Consider the following 21,303-nt stretch of genomic DNA (forward strand, 5'->3'; position numbering starts at 1 on the left):
ATGGAAGCCACACATTCTGTACGTGGGACTCTGTCAGGAATTACTAAATCACAACGCAGATCTCTGAGCCAAGAATGATCGTAAAGATAAATTATAAAAACTAATGCAGACTCTCTCTCTATTATTATTATTATTCTATTATTTATATAGCGCCATCAGATTCCGTAGCGCTGTACCCCACGGGTAACTTCTCTCTCACCCCCTGTATATACCCCACGGGTAACTTCTCTCTCACCCCCTGTATATACCCCACGGGTAACTTCTCTCTCACCCCCTGTATATACCCCACAGGTAACTTCTCTCTCACCCCCTGTATATACCCCCACGGGTAACTTCTCTCTCACCCCCTGTATATACCCCCACGGGTAACTTCTCTCTCACCCCCTGTATATACCCCACGGGTAACTTCTCTCTCACCCCCTGTATATACCCCACGGGTAACTTCTCTCTCACCCCCTGTATATACCCCACGGGTAACTTATCTCTCACCCCCTGTATATACCCCACGGGTAACTTCTCTCTCACCCCCTGTATATACCCCACGGGTAACTTCTCTCTCTCTGTATATACCCCACGGGTAACTTCTCTCTCACCCCCTGTATATACCCCACGGGTAACTTCTCTCTCACCCCCTGTATATACCCCACGGGTAACTTCTCTCTCTCTGTATATACCCCACGGGTAACTTCTCTCTCACCCCCTGTATATACCCCAAGGGTAACTTCTCTCTCACCCCCTGTATATACCCCACGGGTAACTTCTCTCTCACCCCCTGTATATACCCCACGGGTAACTTCTCTCTCACCCCCTGTATATACCCCACGGGTAACTTCTCTCTCACCCCCTGTATATAGCCCACGGGTAACTTCTCTCTCTCTGTATATACCCCACGGGTAACTTCTCTCTCACCCCCTGTATATACCCCCACGGGTAACTTCTCTCTCACCCCCTGTATATACCCCCACGGGTAACTTCTCTCTCACCCCCTGTATATACCCCACGGGTAACTTGGGTAACTTCTCTCTCACCCCCTGTATATACCCCACGGGTAACTTCTCTCTCACCCCCTGTATATACCCCACGGGTAACCTCTCTCACCCCCTGTATATACCCCATGGGTAACTTCTCTCTCACCCCCTGTATATACCCCACGGGTAACTTCTCTCTCTCTGTATATACCCCCACGGGTAACTTCTCTCTCTCTGTATATACCCCCATGGGTAACTTCTCTCTCACCCCCTGTATATACCCCATGGGTAACTTCTCTCTCACACCCTGTATATACCCCCATGGGTAACTTCTCTCTCTCTGTATATACCCCCACGGGTAACTTATCTCTCTCTGTATATACCCCCACGGGTAACTTCTCTCTCTCTGTATATACCCCAAGGGTAACTTATCTCTCTCTATATGTATCCCAAGGGTAACTTCTCTCTCACCCCCTGTATATACCCCACGGGTAACTTCTCTCTCTCTGTATATTTACCCCATGGGTAACTTCTCTCTCTCTGTATATACCCCCATGGGTAACTTCTCTCTTTCTGTGTATACCCTATATATATATATATATATATATATATATATAAAATCCCTCACTCATTTACTTCTAGTCCCTCAATGAGTCAATCTGTTTAATCATAAAATCATCCTGGCAGAGATTAGCTTGACATGATCCAAATTCCCCCCAATCATTATAATTCTATCCGTATAATTTTGTTTGCAGCCAGTCCTCCTGCTGAAGTTATTTGGTTCCACAATAGAAAAGAGATTGAGGAAACAGAAGATTTCCATTTTGAACAGACCGGTAACAAGTTCAGCCTCTATATTCAGGAAGTGTTTCCCGAAGACAACGGAACGTACACGTGTGAAGCTTGGAATACTTTGGGACAAGCAAGAACAGAAGCCACCCTGACCGTGCAAGGTGGGAACCGACCTCCCACCGTGACATCAACCATCTCTGTATGGAGCTGGCGCTGTCCAGCCTTCACCAGTTGGCTTTATTGGCGTCCTGTAGTGATTAGCAGACTATTACACTCTGGCAGACAGAAGATAAATCACTATACTCGTATTCTCAGTACCATATGTAAGGGAACAAAATAATAGACATAGTGCAAAACATTATTTATATATATTTAAACTTTTAATAATATTACACTCACAAAGATCCGCAGAGTAAAATTCACATCAAAAAACAGCTCAATCCAGAAAAACACTCAATATGTCCACAATTGAAAAAGGATCGGATAGTGAGATAAATATACAAATGAACAACTAAATGTTATAAACCCAGCACGTTTCGTCTGCTGCTGCACAGACTTCCTCAGGGGTATCTGGGCCAATCAAAAGGTTTAGGTTTAGGCAGAGCTGCAGAGTCTAAATGTGGAATGTTTGGTTTAGGCAGAGCTGCAGAGTTTAAATGTGGAATGTTTGGTTAAGGCAGAGCTGCAGAGTTTAAATGTGGATTGTTTGGTTTAGGCAGATCTGCAGAGTTTTAATGTGGAATGTTTGGTTAAGGCAGAGCTGCAGAGTTTACATGTGGAATGTTTGGTTAAGGCAGAGCTGCAGAGTTTTAATGTGGAATGTTTGGTTTAGGCAGAGCTGCAGAGTTTAAATGTGGAATGTTTGGTTTAGGCAGAGCTGCAGAGTTTTAATGTGGAATGTTTGGTTAAGGCAGAGCTGCAGAGTTTTAATGTGGAATGTTTGGTTAAGGCAGAGCTGCAGAGTTTAAATGTGGATTGTTTGGTTAAGGCAGAGCTGCAGAGTTTAAATGTGGATTGTTTGGTTTAGGCAGAGCTGCAGAGTTTTAATGTGGAATGTTTGGTTAAGGCAGAGCTGCAGAGTTTAAATGTGGAATGTTTGGTTTAGGCAGAGCTGCAGAGTTTTAATGTGGAATGTTTGGTTTAGGCAGAGCTGCAGAGTTTAAATGTGGATTGTTTGGTTTAGGCAGAGCTGCAGAGTTTAAATGTGGAATGTTTGGTTTAGGCAGAGCTGCAGAGTTTTAATGTGGAATGTTTGGTTAAGGCAGAGCTGCAGAGTTTAAATGTGGAATGTTTGGTTTAGGCAGAGCTGCAGAGTTTTAATGTGGAATGTTTGGTTTAGGCAGAGCTGCAGAGTTTAAATGTGGATTGTTTGGTTTAGGCAGAGCTGCAGAGTTTAAATGTGGAATGTTTGGTTTAGGCAGAGCTGCAGAGTTTAAATGTGGAATGTTTGGTTTAGGCAGAGCTGCAGAGTTTTAATGTGGAATGTTTGGTTTAGGCAGAGCTGCAGAGTTTACATGTGGATTGTTTGGTTTAGGCAGAGCTGCAGAGTTTAAATGTGGAATGTTTGGTTTAGGCAGAGCTGCAGAGTTTAAATGTGGAATGTTTGGTTTAGGCAGAGCTGCAGAGTTTTAATGTGGAATGTTTGGTTTAGGCAGAGCTGCAGAGTTTACATGTGGATTGTTTGGTTTAGGCAGAGCTGCAGAGTTTACATGTGGATTGTTTGGTTTAGGCAGAGCTGCAGAGTTTAAATGTGGAATGTTTGGTTAAGGCAGAGCTGCAGAGTTTAAATGTGGAATGTTTGGTTAAGGCAGAGCTGCAGAGTTTAAATGTGGAATGTTTGGTTTAGGCAGAGCTACATAGTTTTAATGTGGAATGTTTGGTTAAGGCAGAGCTGCAGAGTTTAAATGTGGAATGTTTGGTTAAGGCAGAGCTGCAGAGTTTAAATGTGGAATGTTTGGTTTAGGCAGAGCTGCAGAGTTTAAATGTGGAATGTTTGGTTTAGGCAGAGCTGCAGAGTTTAAATGTGGAATGTTTGGTTAAGGCAGAGCTGCAGAGTTTAAATGTGGATTGTTTGGTTTAGGCAGATCTGCAGAGTTTTAATGTGGAATGTTTGGTTAAGGCAGAGCTGCAGAGTTTACATGTGGAATGTTTGGTTAAGGCAGAGCTGCAGAGTTTTAATGTGGAATGTTTGGTTTAGGCAGAGCTGCAGAGTTTAAATGTGGAATGTTTGGTTTAGGCAGAGCTGCAGAGTTTTAATGTGGAATGTTTGGTTAAGGCAGAGCTGCAGAGTTTTAATGTGGAATGTTTGGTTAAGGCAGAGCTGCAGAGTTTAAATGTGGATTGTTTGGTTTAGGCAGAGCTGCAGAGTTTTAATGTGGAATGTTTGGTTAAGGCAGAGCTGCAGAGTTTAAATGTGGAATGTTTGGTTTAGGCAGAGCTGCAGAGTTTTAATGTGGAATGTTTGGTTTAGGCAGAGCTGCAGAGTTTAAATGTGGATTGTTTGGTTTAGGCAGAGCTGCAGAGTTTAAATGTGGAATGTTTGGTTTAGGCAGAGCTGCAGAGTTTTAATGTGGAATGTTTGGTTAAGGCAGAGCTGCAGAGTTTAAATGTGGAATGTTTGGTTTAGGCAGAGCTGCAGAGTTTTAATGTGGAATGTTTGGTTTAGGCAGAGCTGCAGAGTTTAAATGTGGATTGTTTGGTTTAGGCAGAGCTGCAGAGTTTAAATGTGGAATGTTTGGTTTAGGCAGAGCTGCAGAGTTTAAATGTGGAATGTTTGGTTTAGGCAGAGCTGCAGAGTTTTAATGTGGAATGTTTGGTTTAGGCAGAGCTGCAGAGTTTACATGTGGATTGTTTGGTTTAGGCGGAGCTGCAGAGTTTACATGTGGATTGTTTGGTTTAGGCAGAGCTGCAGAGTTTAAATGTGGAATGTTTGGTTAAGGCAGAGCTGCAGAGTTTAAATGTGGAATGTTTGGTTAAGGCAGAGCTGCAGAGTTTAAATGTGGAATGTTTGGTTTAGGCAGAGCTACATAGTTTTAATGTGGAATGTTTGGTTAAGGCAGAGCTGCAGAGTTTAAATGTGGAATGTTTGGTTAAGGCAGAGCTGCAGAGTTTAAATGTGGAATGTTTGGTTTAGGCAGAGCTACATAGTTTTAATGTGGAATGTTTGGTTAAGGCAGAGCTGCAGAGTTTAAATGTGGAATGTTTGGTTTAGGCAGAGCTGCAGAGTTTACATGTGGATTGTTTGGTTTAGGCAGAGCTGCAGAGTTTACATGTGGATTGTTTGGTTTAGGCAGAGCTGCAGAGTTTAAATGTGGAATGTTTGGTTTAGGCAGAGCTACATAGTTTTAATGTGGAATGTTTGGTTTAGGCAGAGCTGCAGAGTTTAAATGTGGAATGTTTGGTTTAGGCAGAGCTGTAGAGTTTTAATGTGGATTGTTTGGTTAAGGCAGAGCTGCAGAGTTTAAATGTGGAATGTTTGGTTTAGGCAGAGCTGCAGAGTTTTAATGTGGAATGTTTGGTTTAGGCAGAGCTGCAGAGTTTTAATGTGGAATGTTTGGTTTAGGCAGAGCTGCAGAGTTTAAATGTGGAATGTTTGGTTTAGGCAGAGCTGCAGAGTTTAAATGTGGAATGTTTGGTTTAGGCAGAGCTGCAGAGTCTAAATGTGGAATGTTTGGTTTAGGCAGAGCTGCAGAGTTTTAATGTGGATTGTTTGGTTTAGGCAGAGCTGCAGAGTTTAAATGTGGAATGTTTGGTTTAGGCAGAGCTGCAGAGTTTAAATGTGGAATGTTTGGTTTAGGCAGAGCTGCAGAGTTTAAATGTGGAATGTTTGGTTTAGGCAGAGCTCAGAGTTTAAATGCGGATTGTTTGGTTTAGGCAGAGCTGCAGAGTTTAAATGTGGAATGTTTGGTTTAGGCAGAGCTGCAGAGTTTAAATGTGGATTGTTTGGTTTAGGCAGAGCTGCAGAGTTTTAATGTGGAATGTTTGGTTTAGGCAGAGCTGCAGAGTTTAAATGTGGAATGTTTGGTTTAGGCAGAGCTGCAGAGTTTTAATGTGGAATGTTTGGTTTAGGCAGAGCTGCAGAGTTTAAATGTGGAATGTTTGGTTTAGGCAGAGCTGCAGAGTTTAAATGTGGAATGTTTGGTTTAGGCAGAGGTGCAGAGTTTAAATGTGGAATGTTTGGTTTAGGCAGAGCTGCAGAGTTTAAATGTGGATTGTTTGGTTAAGGCAGAGCTGCAGAGTTTAAATGTGGAATGTTTGGTTTAGGCAGAGCTGCAGAGTTTAAATGTGGAATGTTTGGTTTAGGCAGAGCTGCAGAGTTTAAACGTGGAATGTTTGGTTTAGGCAGAGCTGCAGAGTTTAAATGTGGAATGTTTGGTTAAGGCAGAGCTGCAGAGTTTAAATGTGGAATGTTTGGTTTAGGCAGAGCTGCAGAGTTTTAATGTGGAATGTTTGGTTTAGGCAGAGCTGCAGAGTTTTAATGTGGAATGTTTGGTTTAGGCAGAGCTGCAGAGTTTAAATGTGGATTGTTTGGTTTAGGCAGAGCTTCAGAGTATAAATGTGGAATGTTTGGTTTAGGCAGAGCTTCAGAGTTTAAATGTGGAATGTTTGGTTTAGGCAGAGCTTCAGAGTTTAAATGTGGAATGTTTGGTTTAGGCAGAGCTGCAGAGTTTAAATGCGGATTGTTTGGTTAAGGCAGAGCTGCAGAGTTTAAATGTGGAATGTTTGGTTAAGGCAGAGCTGCAGAGTTTAAATGCGGATTGTTTGGTTAAGGCAGAGCTGCAGAGTTTAAATGTGGAATGTTTGGTTTAGGCAGAGCTGCAGAGTTTTAATGTGGAATGTTTGGTTTAGGCAGAGCTGCAGAGTTTAAATGTGGAATGTTTGGTTTAGGCAGAGCTGCAGAGTTTAAATGTGGAATGTTTGGTTTAGGCAGAGCTGCAGAGTTTAAATGTGGAATGTTTGGTTAAGGCAGAGCTGCAGAGTTTAAATGTGGAATGTTTGGTTAAGGCAGAGCTGCAGAGTTTAAATGTGGAATGTTTGGTTTAGGCAGAGCTGCAGAGTTTAAATGTGGATTGTTTGGTTTAGGCAGAGCTGCAGAGTTTTAATGTGGAATGTTTGGTTTAGGCAGAGCTGCAGAGTTTAAATGTGGATTGTTTGGTTTAGGCAGAGCTGCAGAGTTTAAATGTGGAATGTTTGGTTTAGGCAGAGCTGCAGAGTTTAAATGTGGATTGTTTGGTTAAGGCAGAGCTGCAGAGTTTAGCTGCAGAGTTTAAATGTGGATTGTTTGGTTTAGGCAGAGCTGCAAAGTTTTAATGTGGAATGTTTGGTTTAGGCAGAGCTGCAGAGTTTAAATGTGGAATGTTTGGTTTAGGCGGAGCTACAGAGTCTAAGTGTGGAATGTTTGGCTTAGCTAAAGGTAAAGGATCCAGTTGGCCCAGATGGGAACTTTCTGCTACCAGTCATTTTGAAACCGCTTCTACAAAGCCCAAGCGCAGCTCTGCCCAGTGATAAAATTAAATCTGGCAGCTTTGCCTAGTCATAACATTAAACCCGGCAGGTCTGCCAAGTGATAATATTAAATCCGGCAGCTCTGCCAAGTTATAACATTAAATCCGTCATGTCTGCCAAGCGATAATAATAAATCCAGCAGGTCTGCCAAGCGATAATAATAAATCCAGCAGGTCTGCCAAGCGATAATATTAAATCCAGCAGGTCTGCCAAGTGATAACATTAAATCCGTCAGGTCTGCCAAGTGATAACATTAAATCCGGCAGGTCTGCCAAGTGATAACATTAAATCCGGCAGGTCTGCCAAGTGATAACATTAAATCCGTCAGGTCTGCCAAGTGATAACATTAAATCCGGCAGGTCTGCCAAGTGATAACATTAAATCTGTCAGGTCTGCCAAGTGATAACATTAAATCCGTCAGGTCTGCCAAGTGATAACATTAAATCCGGCAGGTCTGCCAAGTTATAACATTAAATCCGTCAGGTCTGCCAAGTGATAACATTAAATCCGGCAGGTCTGCCAAGTGATAACATTAAATCCGTCAGGTCTGCCAAGTGATAACATTAAATCCGGCAGGTCTGCCAAGCGATAATATTAAATCCGGCAGGTCTGCCAAGCGATAACATTAAATCCGTCAGGTCTGCCAAGTGATAACATTAAATCCGGCAGGTCTGCCAAGCGATAATATTAAATCCGGCAGGTCTGCCAAGTGATAACATTAAATCTGTCAGGTCTGCCAAGTGATAACATTAAATCCGTCAGGTCTGCCAAGTCATAACATTAAATCCGGCAGGTCTGCCAAGTGATAACATTAAATCCGGCAGGTCTATTTATAACATTAAACCCGGCAGCTCTGCAAAATGATGACATTAAACCAGGCAGCACTGAGTAGACCAAGTACTGTGCAAAGTATGAAATGTTGAGTTTTTAATTTAGAGCTACTGTACCCTATACTTTTTGTTACCACCGGCATATTGTATTCTTTGCCAGGTCTAGTACAATTCTTACAAAACGTGAAGAGTATTTGATCCCTATTTAATTACATTTAATTACTGAAACTTCTTTACCCCAGTTACCTTTCTCCCTCCCTGTTGCTGCTGCTGTAAATAGAGGAAGACAGTTTGCGTATTGGGATATTTAAAACCTTTGGTAGTAGGTTCTTTTTTCGATCATGCCCCCCAGACCAGCGTTCTAACGTTATCCCCTAGATAGATGGTTCTCTGACCAGATGGAGGATTCTGATTTGCTGTACAGTTCTTACCTATAACAAATCAGTCACTGTCACCTATTGGCCCTGCAGAACCCCAGGAGGGGATCCAACCTTGGTTCATCAGCAGACCGAAACCCATGACGTTGACGAAGGGTCAGAATGGACTGATTTCCTGCGCGATAGCTGGAGATCCTTTCCCAGAAGTACAATGGCTGAAGGATGGGCAGGAGCTGAGCAGTCCGGAGATTCTTCAAAATGAAGATGTCTACACGCTGATCCTGCGAAACATCAAGGACTCTGACGCTGGACTTTATGAAATTCAACTAAAGTAAGAATTATCCATTCCATGTCTATATGACGTGACTGTATCATATGTAACAGGAAGAACAAACCATGACATTTTATACAAAAAAGGGGAATTATTGGAAAAGGGGCAGACACACAGAGATCTTCCAAATTGGAGACTTTTAATATATTTAGATAAGCTTTTAAATGATTTAATGTTACCAAAAATATTTTAGTATTTTTTGATAAATTCATATATTTGTTAATATGGTATATTTTTAACATTTTCATATTTTGCAAAACATTTTTTACAAGTTTATCCAAAAATATATATATAAAAAAATACAATCATTTGAAAGGCATATCCAAAAATATTAAATCAAAGCCTTTAATGGATCAACTTATTCGGCACCACGACAAATCCTTATCAAGCCTAACGATGCAGAGCCAAAATGTTGCTATAAAGTCTGTTATCTGGAAAACCTGTGTGTGCCCAGACCTTTTCTCCCAGTTCCATCATAGATCAATAAACATGTGATGGGATCTGCACCATTCTGGGGTCTGCAAGGGGTCTCATCTCTGGGTACTTTCTGTGAATTATTTACTATTATTATTACTGGATTTAACCCCTTAAGGACACATGACGTGCCTGACATGTCATGATTCCCTTTTATTCCAGAAGTTTGGTCCTTAAGGGGTTAAGGGGGAACTATTACTTCTCTGGAATTTAAACAATTAAATAAAACGTTGAAAATCTGCTTTTGTTTAAATTTGTATTAATGAATTAACAAATTTAATCAAAGCCAGGGCAAACATGGCAAATGAGGCAGAGAAATAGAAACATTGTTTAATTTATCCTCTATTCTGTAAGTGTTTTTCACACCTCACAAATGTACATTTGTTAAACAGCCTGGGGTTACCTCCACTGGCACTCTTAAGATGGCTACTAGAGGTGCTTCCTGGGGCAGTGCTGCACAATGTGACTGACATCCAGTGTCTCCTCCCTCTGCATGCAGACACTGAACTTTCCTCATAGAGTTGCACTGATTCAATGTATCTCTATGAGGAGATGCTGATTGGCCAGGGCTATGTTTGGCTTGCACTGGCTCTTTCCCTGATCTGCCTCCTTTATAATCTGAGCCAATCCAATGCTTTCCTATAAGAAAGCATTGTGATTGGGTTAGAATACAAACTTCTAATGATGTCTGTAACGGATCCACTGGCACCCCGACTGGGTACCTCCGTTGAAAGATGCTCCTAGCGCTTCCAGAGGACTCCAATCACTCCACCAGACACCATAAGCACCGCAGGCTGCAGCTATCTCCCTTCAGAACGAAGCAGGAACAAGCTCTTACAAGAGCTCAGTGATTATAGCAAGGGAATATGCCTAGCATAGCAATCCCTTGTAGCAGATTCCCCCAATAAGAGACAGGACTCAAGTTGAGGGTAAAAATAGAACTCCCTGGCTGCTAGCTTGCAGCCCTTTTTATTAGGTGCTCCCATGAAGGGGAGGGACACACACAGTAACGTACATTAACCAATCACACAATAGTTACATCCCACACATAGCCCTCCCCTCTACCTGTAAACTAATTATCTGTACACACAGGAAATACAATTATCATAGGTAGGGAAAATACAGTTTTTACACAACATTCATAACTCCCAAAATATACATCACATTCGCATAAAAATACATATTCACAATCAATCCATTCAGGGGAACAACATACTCAAAAATCATACGAATTGGACCAGGGGTTCAAAAGTTAGTACAAATGTACATTTGACCTTCTGGAAGCATGGTTTTTAGAAGCTCAAACTAGTTCCCCAGAATCCTCTATCCTGGAGACAATGGAGAAGCTGATTTAATTATATCCAGGGACAAACACAGCCTCCATTAAGCACATGTTACCAGCAACCACCAAAAGACATAAAAATACATAACTCCTGTAATACTAAACAGAACCCCCACATTCAACCCATCCTCAGATGGCTTGGATCTGAGCGCTCAACATATCCAAACAGCGTTTAGATGCCACAAACACAGTTCAAACGCCATGGGGTTTAAGTTTCGTATGGGCTGATGAGAGGGCCCATAATCCTGGGGCAGCCCAATAACCCACAGTATGCCCAAATACCGTGCATAAAGGGCCAAATCGCCCAGGGACCGTAGTCACAGGGTAAGAGGCGGGCAAGCAGCCCCCTCCAAACCACAGTGGCGAAGTGGCTTTCGCTACAATGTCAGCCAAGGATGCAGATCAGTGGCGGAGCCAGCAACAGCAGACTGGAATATTTAGGGGGCAAGTGGGGGTCAGATGGTTGTTTTAACACTATAGGGTCAGGAATACATGTTTGTGTTCATGACCCTATAGTGTTCCTTTGAATATAGGGATAAGTAAACATAAAAAATTGAGGGAAGTTCCCCTTTAATAAAAAAAATAAAAAACATCACAAAGGATGACTGCATCTTGGGCATGCAATGTTTTACTGGCTGCATGTGACACTTTACTTGCTGCATCTTTACTGACCGCATGCAACGCTTTACTGGCTGCATGCAACGCATTACTGGACGCATACAATGCTTTAATGGCTGCATGCAATGCTTTAATGGCTGCATGCAATGCTTTAATGGCTGCATGCAATGCTTTAATGGTGACATGCAACACTTTGCTGGCTGCATGCAAGCATTTGCTTGCTGCAGCTTTACTGGCTGCATGAAGCGCTTTGCTGGACGCACGCAATGCCTTACTGGCTGCATTCAATGCTTTGCTGGCTGCATGCGGCACTTTACTGGCTGCAATCAGCTAGAAGCAGTCCGACACCGACCTTAGGTAGATGTTTTACATTTAGTTGCTTTCTCCTGTTTAAAGAGGGCTGACTACCTAGTATCATGAAATGTCTTTTCTGCAGATTTGGAAACAATGTAAAAATTCAGATATTTTATATATATCTAATTAGGGGGGGTGACGGTAGTAATCTGTATAACCGTCCAGTATTCCCCTTTTCCCAATAGCAGAATAACTCCAATAATCCACAGGGTAAAATAACGCTGGTATCGCCAAATAACCCACACATGAGCCAAAGCTTAATGCTGGAACAGGACTGATTTACGGGAAGCAACAGGCATTCAATGTTAACAGTAACAGACTCCTCTTCTGGGCTAGGCTAGATAATTGAGTTTCAGCAACATACTAAACTCAATTATCTGCTGGCCAGAAACATTAACAATTTTCCAAATTTTTTAAAAATATACTTTCTACATGTACATAGAAAAACCACATCCCTGGGTAGCTGAGGATACTAGGAGTAACATATCCAAATTTCACAAAAATCTGTTCAGTGTTTTCGTGTCGCATCGTGTGGAAGTTTGACCAACTCGCCATGTGGTTGTATCCGAGTTAGAGTTCCATGAAATTGGTAGCAAGAGCCGGTCTCCGTTCGTGCGGAATTACACGAAAACTACCACAGTTACACAGCATCTGGTTCCATATGAATGCTCCCCTCATTTGGTTGATTGAAACTCCCGAACGCCAGTTTGATACTGTAACTGGAAATTGGTCAGACTTCCATAGAGACCGGGTGTTTGTGTGTTTGTCATGCCGAAAATGCTTCCAAGCAATCCATGAGTAAGTCCCGCTGACCGCGTTCGGGAGATCTAAGATGGCTAGAAGCAATCATTTACCTTGCGGTTTTCATGGTTACTTGGTGTTCTAATTTCTGATTGCTACCCAGGGTGGTCTCCGTTCGGTAGAACAAATAAATGTCCCGAACACAGAAATAACAACGAATACTTTACAGTCACTTAACTAGCAGGGATAGGAAATAGCTGAATGGGTACAGGTACAGGGGGGAAGCATGTTTTTAATGCTTTTCAGGCAAATTATGCATCAGGACATCAGGTGAGTTTGACTCACTGGCGGATCCGGGCGGGGGCAACAGGGCAATTGCCCCTCCCCCCACGAGAAACAACAATGCCTTGCTCTCCCCTGCCGGCCCTGCTAAGTGCCTTCACGAACTGGAGGGGAGATCAGTGAAGTCCCTCACCGGTCCGCAGGCACTTTGACGGCAGCCGGCAGGGGAGGGAAAGGACTTGGGAGCTCAGCCTGCAGCTCCCCTGCGTCCTCCTCTCGCGAGCACAGAGTGTTGTCACGGTTAACAAAGCAATGCTCCGGCTCTCGCCAGAGTAAATTCTAGCCTCAAGAGCTGCAGACTAGAGTTTACTCTGACCACTAGGACCACCAGGGACTCTCCACCGGACCACCAGGAATTGCAGGAAATATCCCCCCTCCCTCAGAAAAGGTAAGAAGGAAGGGGGGATATAAAAAATATTTGTTTTAATTAAAAAAACAACATATATTTATTTATCTGCCCCACAACCCCAAATAACTCATCACACAAAAAACTGACCCCAATACACACCCACACTGCTCCCAATACACACCGACACTGCTCCCAATACACACCCACACTGCTCCCAATACTCACACACTGCTCCCAATACTCACACACTGCTCCCAATACTCACACACTGCTCCCAATACTCACACACACACACTGCTACCAATACTCACACACACACACTGCTCCCAATACACATACACACACTGCTCACAATACACATACACACAGGGCTCCCAATACACATACACACACTGCTCCCAATACACACACACAAACTGCTCGCAATACTCACACACATACTGCCCCAATACTCACACACTGCTCCCAATATTCACACACACACTGCTCCCAATACTCACACACACACTGCTCCCAATACTCACACACACTGCTCCCAATACACACACACACACTGCACCCCTCACACACACACACTGCACCCCTCACACACACAAACTGCACCCGTCACACACACACACTACTGTCCCTCATCCCTCGGTGGGCACCATGCTCCTGGCACCATAACCATTATAGAGAGCTGTCGTGGTTATTGTGCCTGGATTGTTTCTTTAAATAATCTACCAGTGTCCCTCCCGAGATTAGGTTCTGGATCCGCCCCTGGTTTGAGTTTGGAGCTCTCCGTAACCCTTGGCTCCAATTGTTTGCAGTTAAGTTCTTGGTGCTCTGGATCCATAATTATTTTAATATTCCTGCCTATACTCAGCACTGTACAACCCTCCCTCCCCCCCTGCCGGCATGCCGAGGTGCTAGTAAAATCCAGAGGGGTTTGGGGTGCTTTCTCAGCAGTTAATCTCCCTACTGTAAGTCACTAATCTTCGATTTTCCTGTAATCAGTGATCTCAGTATAATTAAAGAAAGAGCTTCAGCCAAACTTAGAGATCCACAGATGGCAGGAAGTGCGACTTCCCATGATACAGCTTTAAACATTGTCACTGTGACCCCTAAGGGAAAGGTCCCCAAACGCGATGTGTGGGAGCCTGACGTGATCTGGGATTTCTGAACATTCAGCAGGATACGTTCTAAGCCTTTCCCGGGTAATCTGCGCTGATTAGCCAAGGTTTTTCTGAAGATCAAATTGCCGATAGTTAGAGCTTACTGGCAATCGGTTGCTTTTTTCCTTTAATGTATGTTGAAAGCTTGTTTTTTGCTGTAGGAACCGTTTTTGCCAATTATCGTTCTGCTGGGTCTAATTCATTCTGTTCCCAGGGCAAAAAAAAAAAACAAGAAAACTCTCAACGCCTCCTGGAAGGACTTTATTAACATCAGAAGTAGTCCCTCACAATATGTTTAATGTGTTTGGGACAATATCTAGCAGACTACATGTAAAACATTCATGGACTTTATACACCGAGGATTCCTGGTCATTCCCTCTGTGTTTATTACTATTAACCAAGTCACCCTTCAATATAGTCAGGCAGACTAGATGTTTTCGATGTATCCATTAATAAAATATTAATTGCTGTATATGTTGGAATAATAGGTTTCTCACCAGTATTTTGGTATGGCATTCTGCAGCTTGTGAGGGGAGTTTATAAGAACCCCTTAATGTGTTAATAAGAAGTAACTATCACGGTATTATCCACACAGATAGAATAAGGTAACTGTCACGGTAGTATCCACACAGATAGAATAAGGTAACTGTCACGGTATTATCCACACAGATAGAATAAGGTAACTGTCACGGTATTATCCACACAGATAGAATAAGGTAACTGTCACGGTATTATCCACACAGATAGAATATGGTAACTGTCACGGTATTACCCACACAGATAGAATAAGGTAACTGTCACGGTATTATCCACACAGATAGAATATGGTAACTGTCACGGTATTACCCACACAGATAGAATAAGGTAACTGTCACGGTATTACCCACACAGATACAATATGGTAACTGTCACGGTATTACCCACACAGATAGAATAAGGTAACTGTCACGGTATTACCCACACAGATAGAATAAGGTAACTGTCACGGTATTATCCACACAGATAGAATAAGGTAACTGTCACGGTATTATCCACACAGATAGAATAAGGTAACTGTCACGGTATTATCCACACAGATAGAATATGGTAACTGTCACGGTATTACCCACACAGATAGAATAAGGTAACTGTCACGGTATTACCCACACAGATAGAATAAGGTAACTGTCACGGTATTATCCACACAGATAGAATAAGGTAACTGTCACGGTATTACCCACACAGATAGAATAAGGTAACTGTCACGGTATTATCCACACAGATAGAATATGGTAACTGTCACGGTATTACCCACACAGATAGAATATGGTAACTGTCACGGTATTACCCACACAGATAGAATATGGTAACTGTCACGGTATTACCCACACAGATAGAATATGGTAACTGTCACGGTATTACCCACACAGATAGAATAAGGTAACTGTCACGGTATTATCCACACAGATAGAATATGGTAACTGTCACGGTATTACCCACACAGATAGAATAAGGTAACTGTCACGGTATTACCCACACAGATAGAATAAGGTAACTGTCACGGTATTATCCACACAGATAGAATAAGGTAACTGTCACGGTATTACCCACACAGATAGAATAAGGTAACTGTCACGGTATTACCCACACAGATAGAATAAGGTAACTATCACGGTATTATCCACACAGATACAATATGGTAACTGTCATGGTATTATCCACACAGATACAATATGGTAACTGTCACGGTATTACCCACACAGATAGAATAAGGTAACTGTCACGGTATTACCCACACAGATAGAATAAGGTAACTGTCACGGTATTATCCACACAGATACAATATGGTAACTGTCACGGTATTACCCACACAGATAGAATAAGGTAACTGTCACGGTATTACCCACACAGATAGAATAAGGTAACTGTCACGGTATTACCCACACAGATAGAATAAGGTAACTGTCACGGTATTACCCACACAGATAGAATAAGGTAACTGTCACGGTATTACCCACACAGATAGAATAAGGTAACTGTCACGGTATTACCCACACAGATAGAATAAGGTAACTGTCACGGTATTACCCACACAGATAGAATAAGGTAACTGTCACGGTATTACCCACACAGATAGAATATGGTAACTGTCACGGTATTACCCACACAGATAGAATAAGGTAACTGTCACGGTATTATCCACACAGATAGAATATGGTAACTGTCACGGTATTACTCACACAGATACAATCTGGTAACTGTCATGGTATTATCCACACAGATTGAATAAGGTAACTGTCACGGTATTACCCACACAGATAGAATAAGGTAACTGTCACGGTATTACCCACACAGATAGAATATGGTAACTGTCACGGTATTACCCACACAGATAGAATAAGGTAACTGTCACGGTATTACCCACACAGATAGAATAAGGTAACTGTCACGGTATTACCCACACAGATAGAATAAGGTAACTGTCACGGTATTATCCACACAGATAGAATATGGTAACTGTCACGGTATTATCCACACAGATAGAATAAGGTAACTGTCATGGTATTACCCACACAGATAGAATAAGGTAACTGTCACGGTATTACCCACACAGATAGAATAAGGTAACTGTCACGGTATTACTCACACAGATAGAATAAGGTAACTGTCACGGTATTATCCACACAGATAGAATAAGGTAACTGTCACGGTATTACCCACACAGATAGAATAAGGTAACTGTCACTGTATTACCCACACAGATAGAATAAGGTAACTATCACGGTATTACCCACACAGATAGAATATGGTAACTGTCACGATATTACCCACACAGATAGAATAAGGTAACTGTCACGGTATTACCCACACAGATAGAATAAGGTAACTGTCACGGTATTATCCACACAGATACAATATGGTAACTGTCACGGTATTACCCACACAGATAGAATAAGGTAACTGTCACGGTATTACCCACACAGATAGAATAAGGTAACTGTCACGGTATTATCCACACAGATAGAATATGGTAACTGTCACGGTATTACCCACACAGATTGAATAAGGTAACTGTCACGGTATTACCCACACAGATAGAATAAGGTAACTGTCACTGTATTACCCACACAGATAGAATAAGGTAACTGTCACGGTATTATCCACACAGATAGAATATGGTAACTGTCACGGTATTACCCACACAGATTGAATAAGGTAACTGTCACGGTATTACCCACACAGATAGAATAAGGTAACTGTCACTGTATTACCCACACAGATAGTATAAGGTAACTGTGGCAAACCTAGCCACTTCTGGACTATATTCATTGCAGGTTGTCCGTAGGCTGAAGCTATACTATGTAACGTTAACTGTATATGTATTTTCCTATGGCCGTTCGCATGCTGACAGCCGTATGCTGCCAGCATACAAAGCATTCATACGGCGAAACACGGCTATCCTGGCCGTTCGCCGTACGAATGTGGACCCCCCAGGTAGACCACACATTCACAGGTCGTGTGGCACCAATTACCCGGTTGCAACATTGTTGCAATCGGTAATTAAGGGCTCTCCTAGGTGGCCGTCGTTCGACTACCGACCATGCGGCGGTCGGCCATCTTGGATCCTTTGTCTCTGCAGCGGTGTTCGGTCGTCGAGAGCCTGGAACTGAAAACGGCTACTCAATGATCCGAACACCGCTGGACTTCTAGAGCGTTCGGGAGTTCCGCGTTCGGTACATTATGTGTCCCGTACTTATTCGGTACTTTTAAACCCACTTTAATGTTTAACTGTATTATGTGCGGCGTTCGGTCAGATCAGCTGGGATCGGAGCGGTATTCTCCCAAAGTGTGCGCCCCGACCCCAGCTATCTACCGAACGTTCAGTTATTCCGAAGTACCGAATATTGTGTGAATTACAGATTTTAATGTCAATTGTCGGTTTTGCTGCACGAGGGGATAATCCACTTAATCGTCCATTTTGGTGGGAGTATCCTTCTCGTGCAGCAATGCCTGTTGGGAAAGTCACAGTGCATGTTGGGAGAAATCCCCTGGAATTACTGTATGGAAACCCCTTGCATGGGGAACTGTATAAATATGCTGCCTGTGAATAAACCGAGTTAGTTGACTCCCAAACTGTGTTTCGTCCGGTTATTGGGAGGATTGGGGATATTGCCTTGCTTTCTACTCTGACTGTGGATTTCCTAGATGTACCAACGGATATCGTATGCTGATACATTGCATTCCGTTACAATTGGTGGCAAGCGACGGGATCCGAACCTTACAGCCGAAAAAGCAGCGTTCGTGGAAACTGGAACGACCGAACAAGGAAAGCAAGGGCAATTCGTATGGAGATTGATTATACCATACTAAAGCGACAAACTTTAAAAGAGCTACTGGAAGCCAGGGGTAAGATAGCCAGCAACAAGTCTAAAGCTGTGCTGATCGCTGAACTGATGGAGGAAGACCGAGCCCGCAGCGCTACACCCCCACCAGCCAAGGAAGAGACCCCATTCCAAAAAGAGCTGCGAACCAGGTTGGAGTTTTTACCGCAACCAGTACCGCTGGAAATACTGACCGTGATGGTATCAGATGTACAGGATTATCTGATGGCGACCAGCACACCAGCAACCCCGCCTAGGGCAGAGTCTGTTACTGCCTCCACCTACGGACAGGTAAAGCCCAAAGTCCCACATCACGCCTTTAAAGCGTTTTGTGAAGAAAAGGACGAAATTGATGGGTATTTGCAGGACTTTGAGCGGCTGTGCGATCTGCACGATTTGGAGCCCGCAGTATGGGTGCCGCTGCTGGCAGGCAAATTATCGGGTAGGGCAGCTGAAGCCTACCGTGCTGTACCCCGAGAGGACAGTAAGGATTACCCTAAAGTGAAGAGGGCAATCTTGGAGAGGTATGCTATTACCCCAGAGGCATACCGGCGGAAATTCCGGGGCTTGCGCAAGCCTGAGAAAGATTCTCATGCAGAATGGGCGCACAAGCTGGACCAAGCATCGCTAGGCTGGATACAGGCCAGCAACGCCACTAACATGGAGGAATTGAGGCAGTTAATGCTGCTGGAACAATTTTTTAATGGTTTGTCCCCAGAGGCACAAGAATGGGTGAGAGACCGGAAACCCCTCACCCTACCCGAAGCCGCTAAATTGGCGGATCAACATTTTGATGCCAGGAGACATCACGGGGCCCAAACTAAGGCCCTCCCTCGGATTACAGGGCCACCTAATAATTTTACCCCTACCAGCCCCACCGTACCCCTGCACAGGCCGGCACTGAATACTCCACCAGCCCCCTCCCGATACAACGGCAGGGCTAACATTCAGTGTCACACATGCAAGCAGTGGGGGCACATTTCTCGAGAGTGCACCCAAAACCGGAGCCGACAAGCTTGGAACCAGGTGCGACAAAATTTGGCACCCAGGGCTGCTGCGCACCATTACCAGGTAGCACCCGCCACCCAAGACGTGCTGAGCGCTCAAATTGAGGAGCCTCTGGGGGTACTGCACGAAGTAATGTCAGTCCGAGCCACCGACAACCGACAGCACCATCGGCAGCTAGTGACCCTGGAGGGAAAGGAGGTGCAAGGGCTCCGGGATTCGGGAGCCACTTTAACTTTGGTTGCACCACATTTGGTACCAGGCGCAACCCACACTGGCGGCTCCGTGGCAGTACGGGTGGCCGGGGGAGCAGTATACCGGCTACCTACTGCCAAAGTTCATTTGGATTGGGGTGTGGGAGAGGGGACCGTAGAAGTGGGGCTGATGCAGAATTTACCTGCTGATGTTGTACTGGGGAATGACTTGGGCCAAATGACTTCCGCTTTTATTCCCCAGACTCCGTACCAGGAGGCCCTTCCCGTAACCACCCGGCAACAGGCTCGCACCACGGCTACACCAACGCACTCTGAGGCTCAGGTAAGAGACCATGTCCCCCAACTGACCCCCATGTCCTGGGATACCCCGACTACCTTTGCGACCGAAGTCCAGACCGATCCCACTCTCCAAGTATATAGGGACCGGGCACAAACCGACCAAGCAGGGTTAGAGGGGGAGCGGTTCATCTGGGAAAGAGAGTTGCTCTACCGTGTCACAGCAAAAGATGTGGGGGGGTCTGTCACCTTAACTAATAAACAGCTAGTGGTACCCCAGAAGTATAGACAGGAGCTGCTGCGAATTTCTCATGACATCCCCTTGTCCGGACACCTAGGGATGACCCGTACCCGATACCGTTTGACCCATGCCTTCTTCTGGCCCGGGATCTCTCAGGATGTGCGCCAATATTGCACCTCCTGCGACGTCTGCCAGCGTGTAGGTAAACGAGGCGATCGCCACAAAGCCAGGCTATGCCCCCTGCCCATCATAGCAGAACCCTTCAGCCGAGTAGCAGTGGACATCGTAGGTCCCCTGCCAAAACCCAGTCCCTCCGGCAAAAGGTATATCTTAACTATAGTGGACTACGCCACCCGATACCCCGAAGCCGTGGCCCTCTCTAATATCCACGCTGAGACCGTAGCAGAGGCATTAATGAAGGTATTTTCCCGAGTAGGTTTTCCCCAAGAGATAATCTCGGACCGAGGTACCCAATTTACGGCCGAGGTTACCCAACATATGTGGAAGGTGTGTGGCATTAAGCCAATAGTTAATTCCGCCTACCACCCCCAGTCCAATGGGCTTTGTGAACGGTTCAACGGGACGCTGAAGCAGATGCTTCGGACGTTCGGGGAGACCCACAAAGACTGGGAGAGGTTTCTACCTCACCTACTCTTTGCCTATAGAGAGGTCCCCCAGGAGTCGACAGGATTCTCCCCGTTTGAACTACTGTTTGGGAGGAGGGTGCGAGGACCCTTGAACTTGATTAGGGAACACTGGGAGGGAGAGAGTACCACTAACGAGACCCCTATCGTGTCATACGTCCTAGAGTTCAGGGACCGTCTGGAGGCGCTGACTCAGGCTGTGCACACAAACCTACAGGCGGCCCAGCAACGCCAGCGCCGCTGGTACGATAGAGGAGCCAGGGACCGCAGCTTTCAGGTGGGACAGAAGGTCTTGATCTTAAAGCCCGTCCGCACAGATAAGCTGCAGGCCGTCTGGCAAGGCCCATACCAGGTAGTGGAGCAGCGATGCGACACTACCTATGT

General features: G+C 44.3%; 1 protein-coding gene across 1 annotated transcript in view; it reads left to right on the plus strand.

Annotated features, from left to right (window-relative positions):
* Window positions 1-21,303, plus strand: part of MYLK (myosin light chain kinase) — a 246,733-nt gene that overhangs the window by 83,991 nt on the left and 141,439 nt on the right. The window contains exons 14-15 of the mRNA XM_063429182.1: window positions 1,724-1,921; window positions 8,566-8,803. Of these exons, the coding sequence (XP_063285252.1) occupies window positions 1,724-1,921; window positions 8,566-8,803 (436 nt within the window). The remainder of the gene's footprint in view (window positions 1-1,723; window positions 1,922-8,565; window positions 8,804-21,303) is intronic.

The sequence above is a fragment of the Pelobates fuscus genome, chromosome 8 (assembly GCF_036172605.1).
Source record: "Pelobates fuscus isolate aPelFus1 chromosome 8, aPelFus1.pri, whole genome shotgun sequence".
Taxonomy (NCBI): Eukaryota; Metazoa; Chordata; class Amphibia; order Anura; family Pelobatidae; genus Pelobates; species Pelobates fuscus.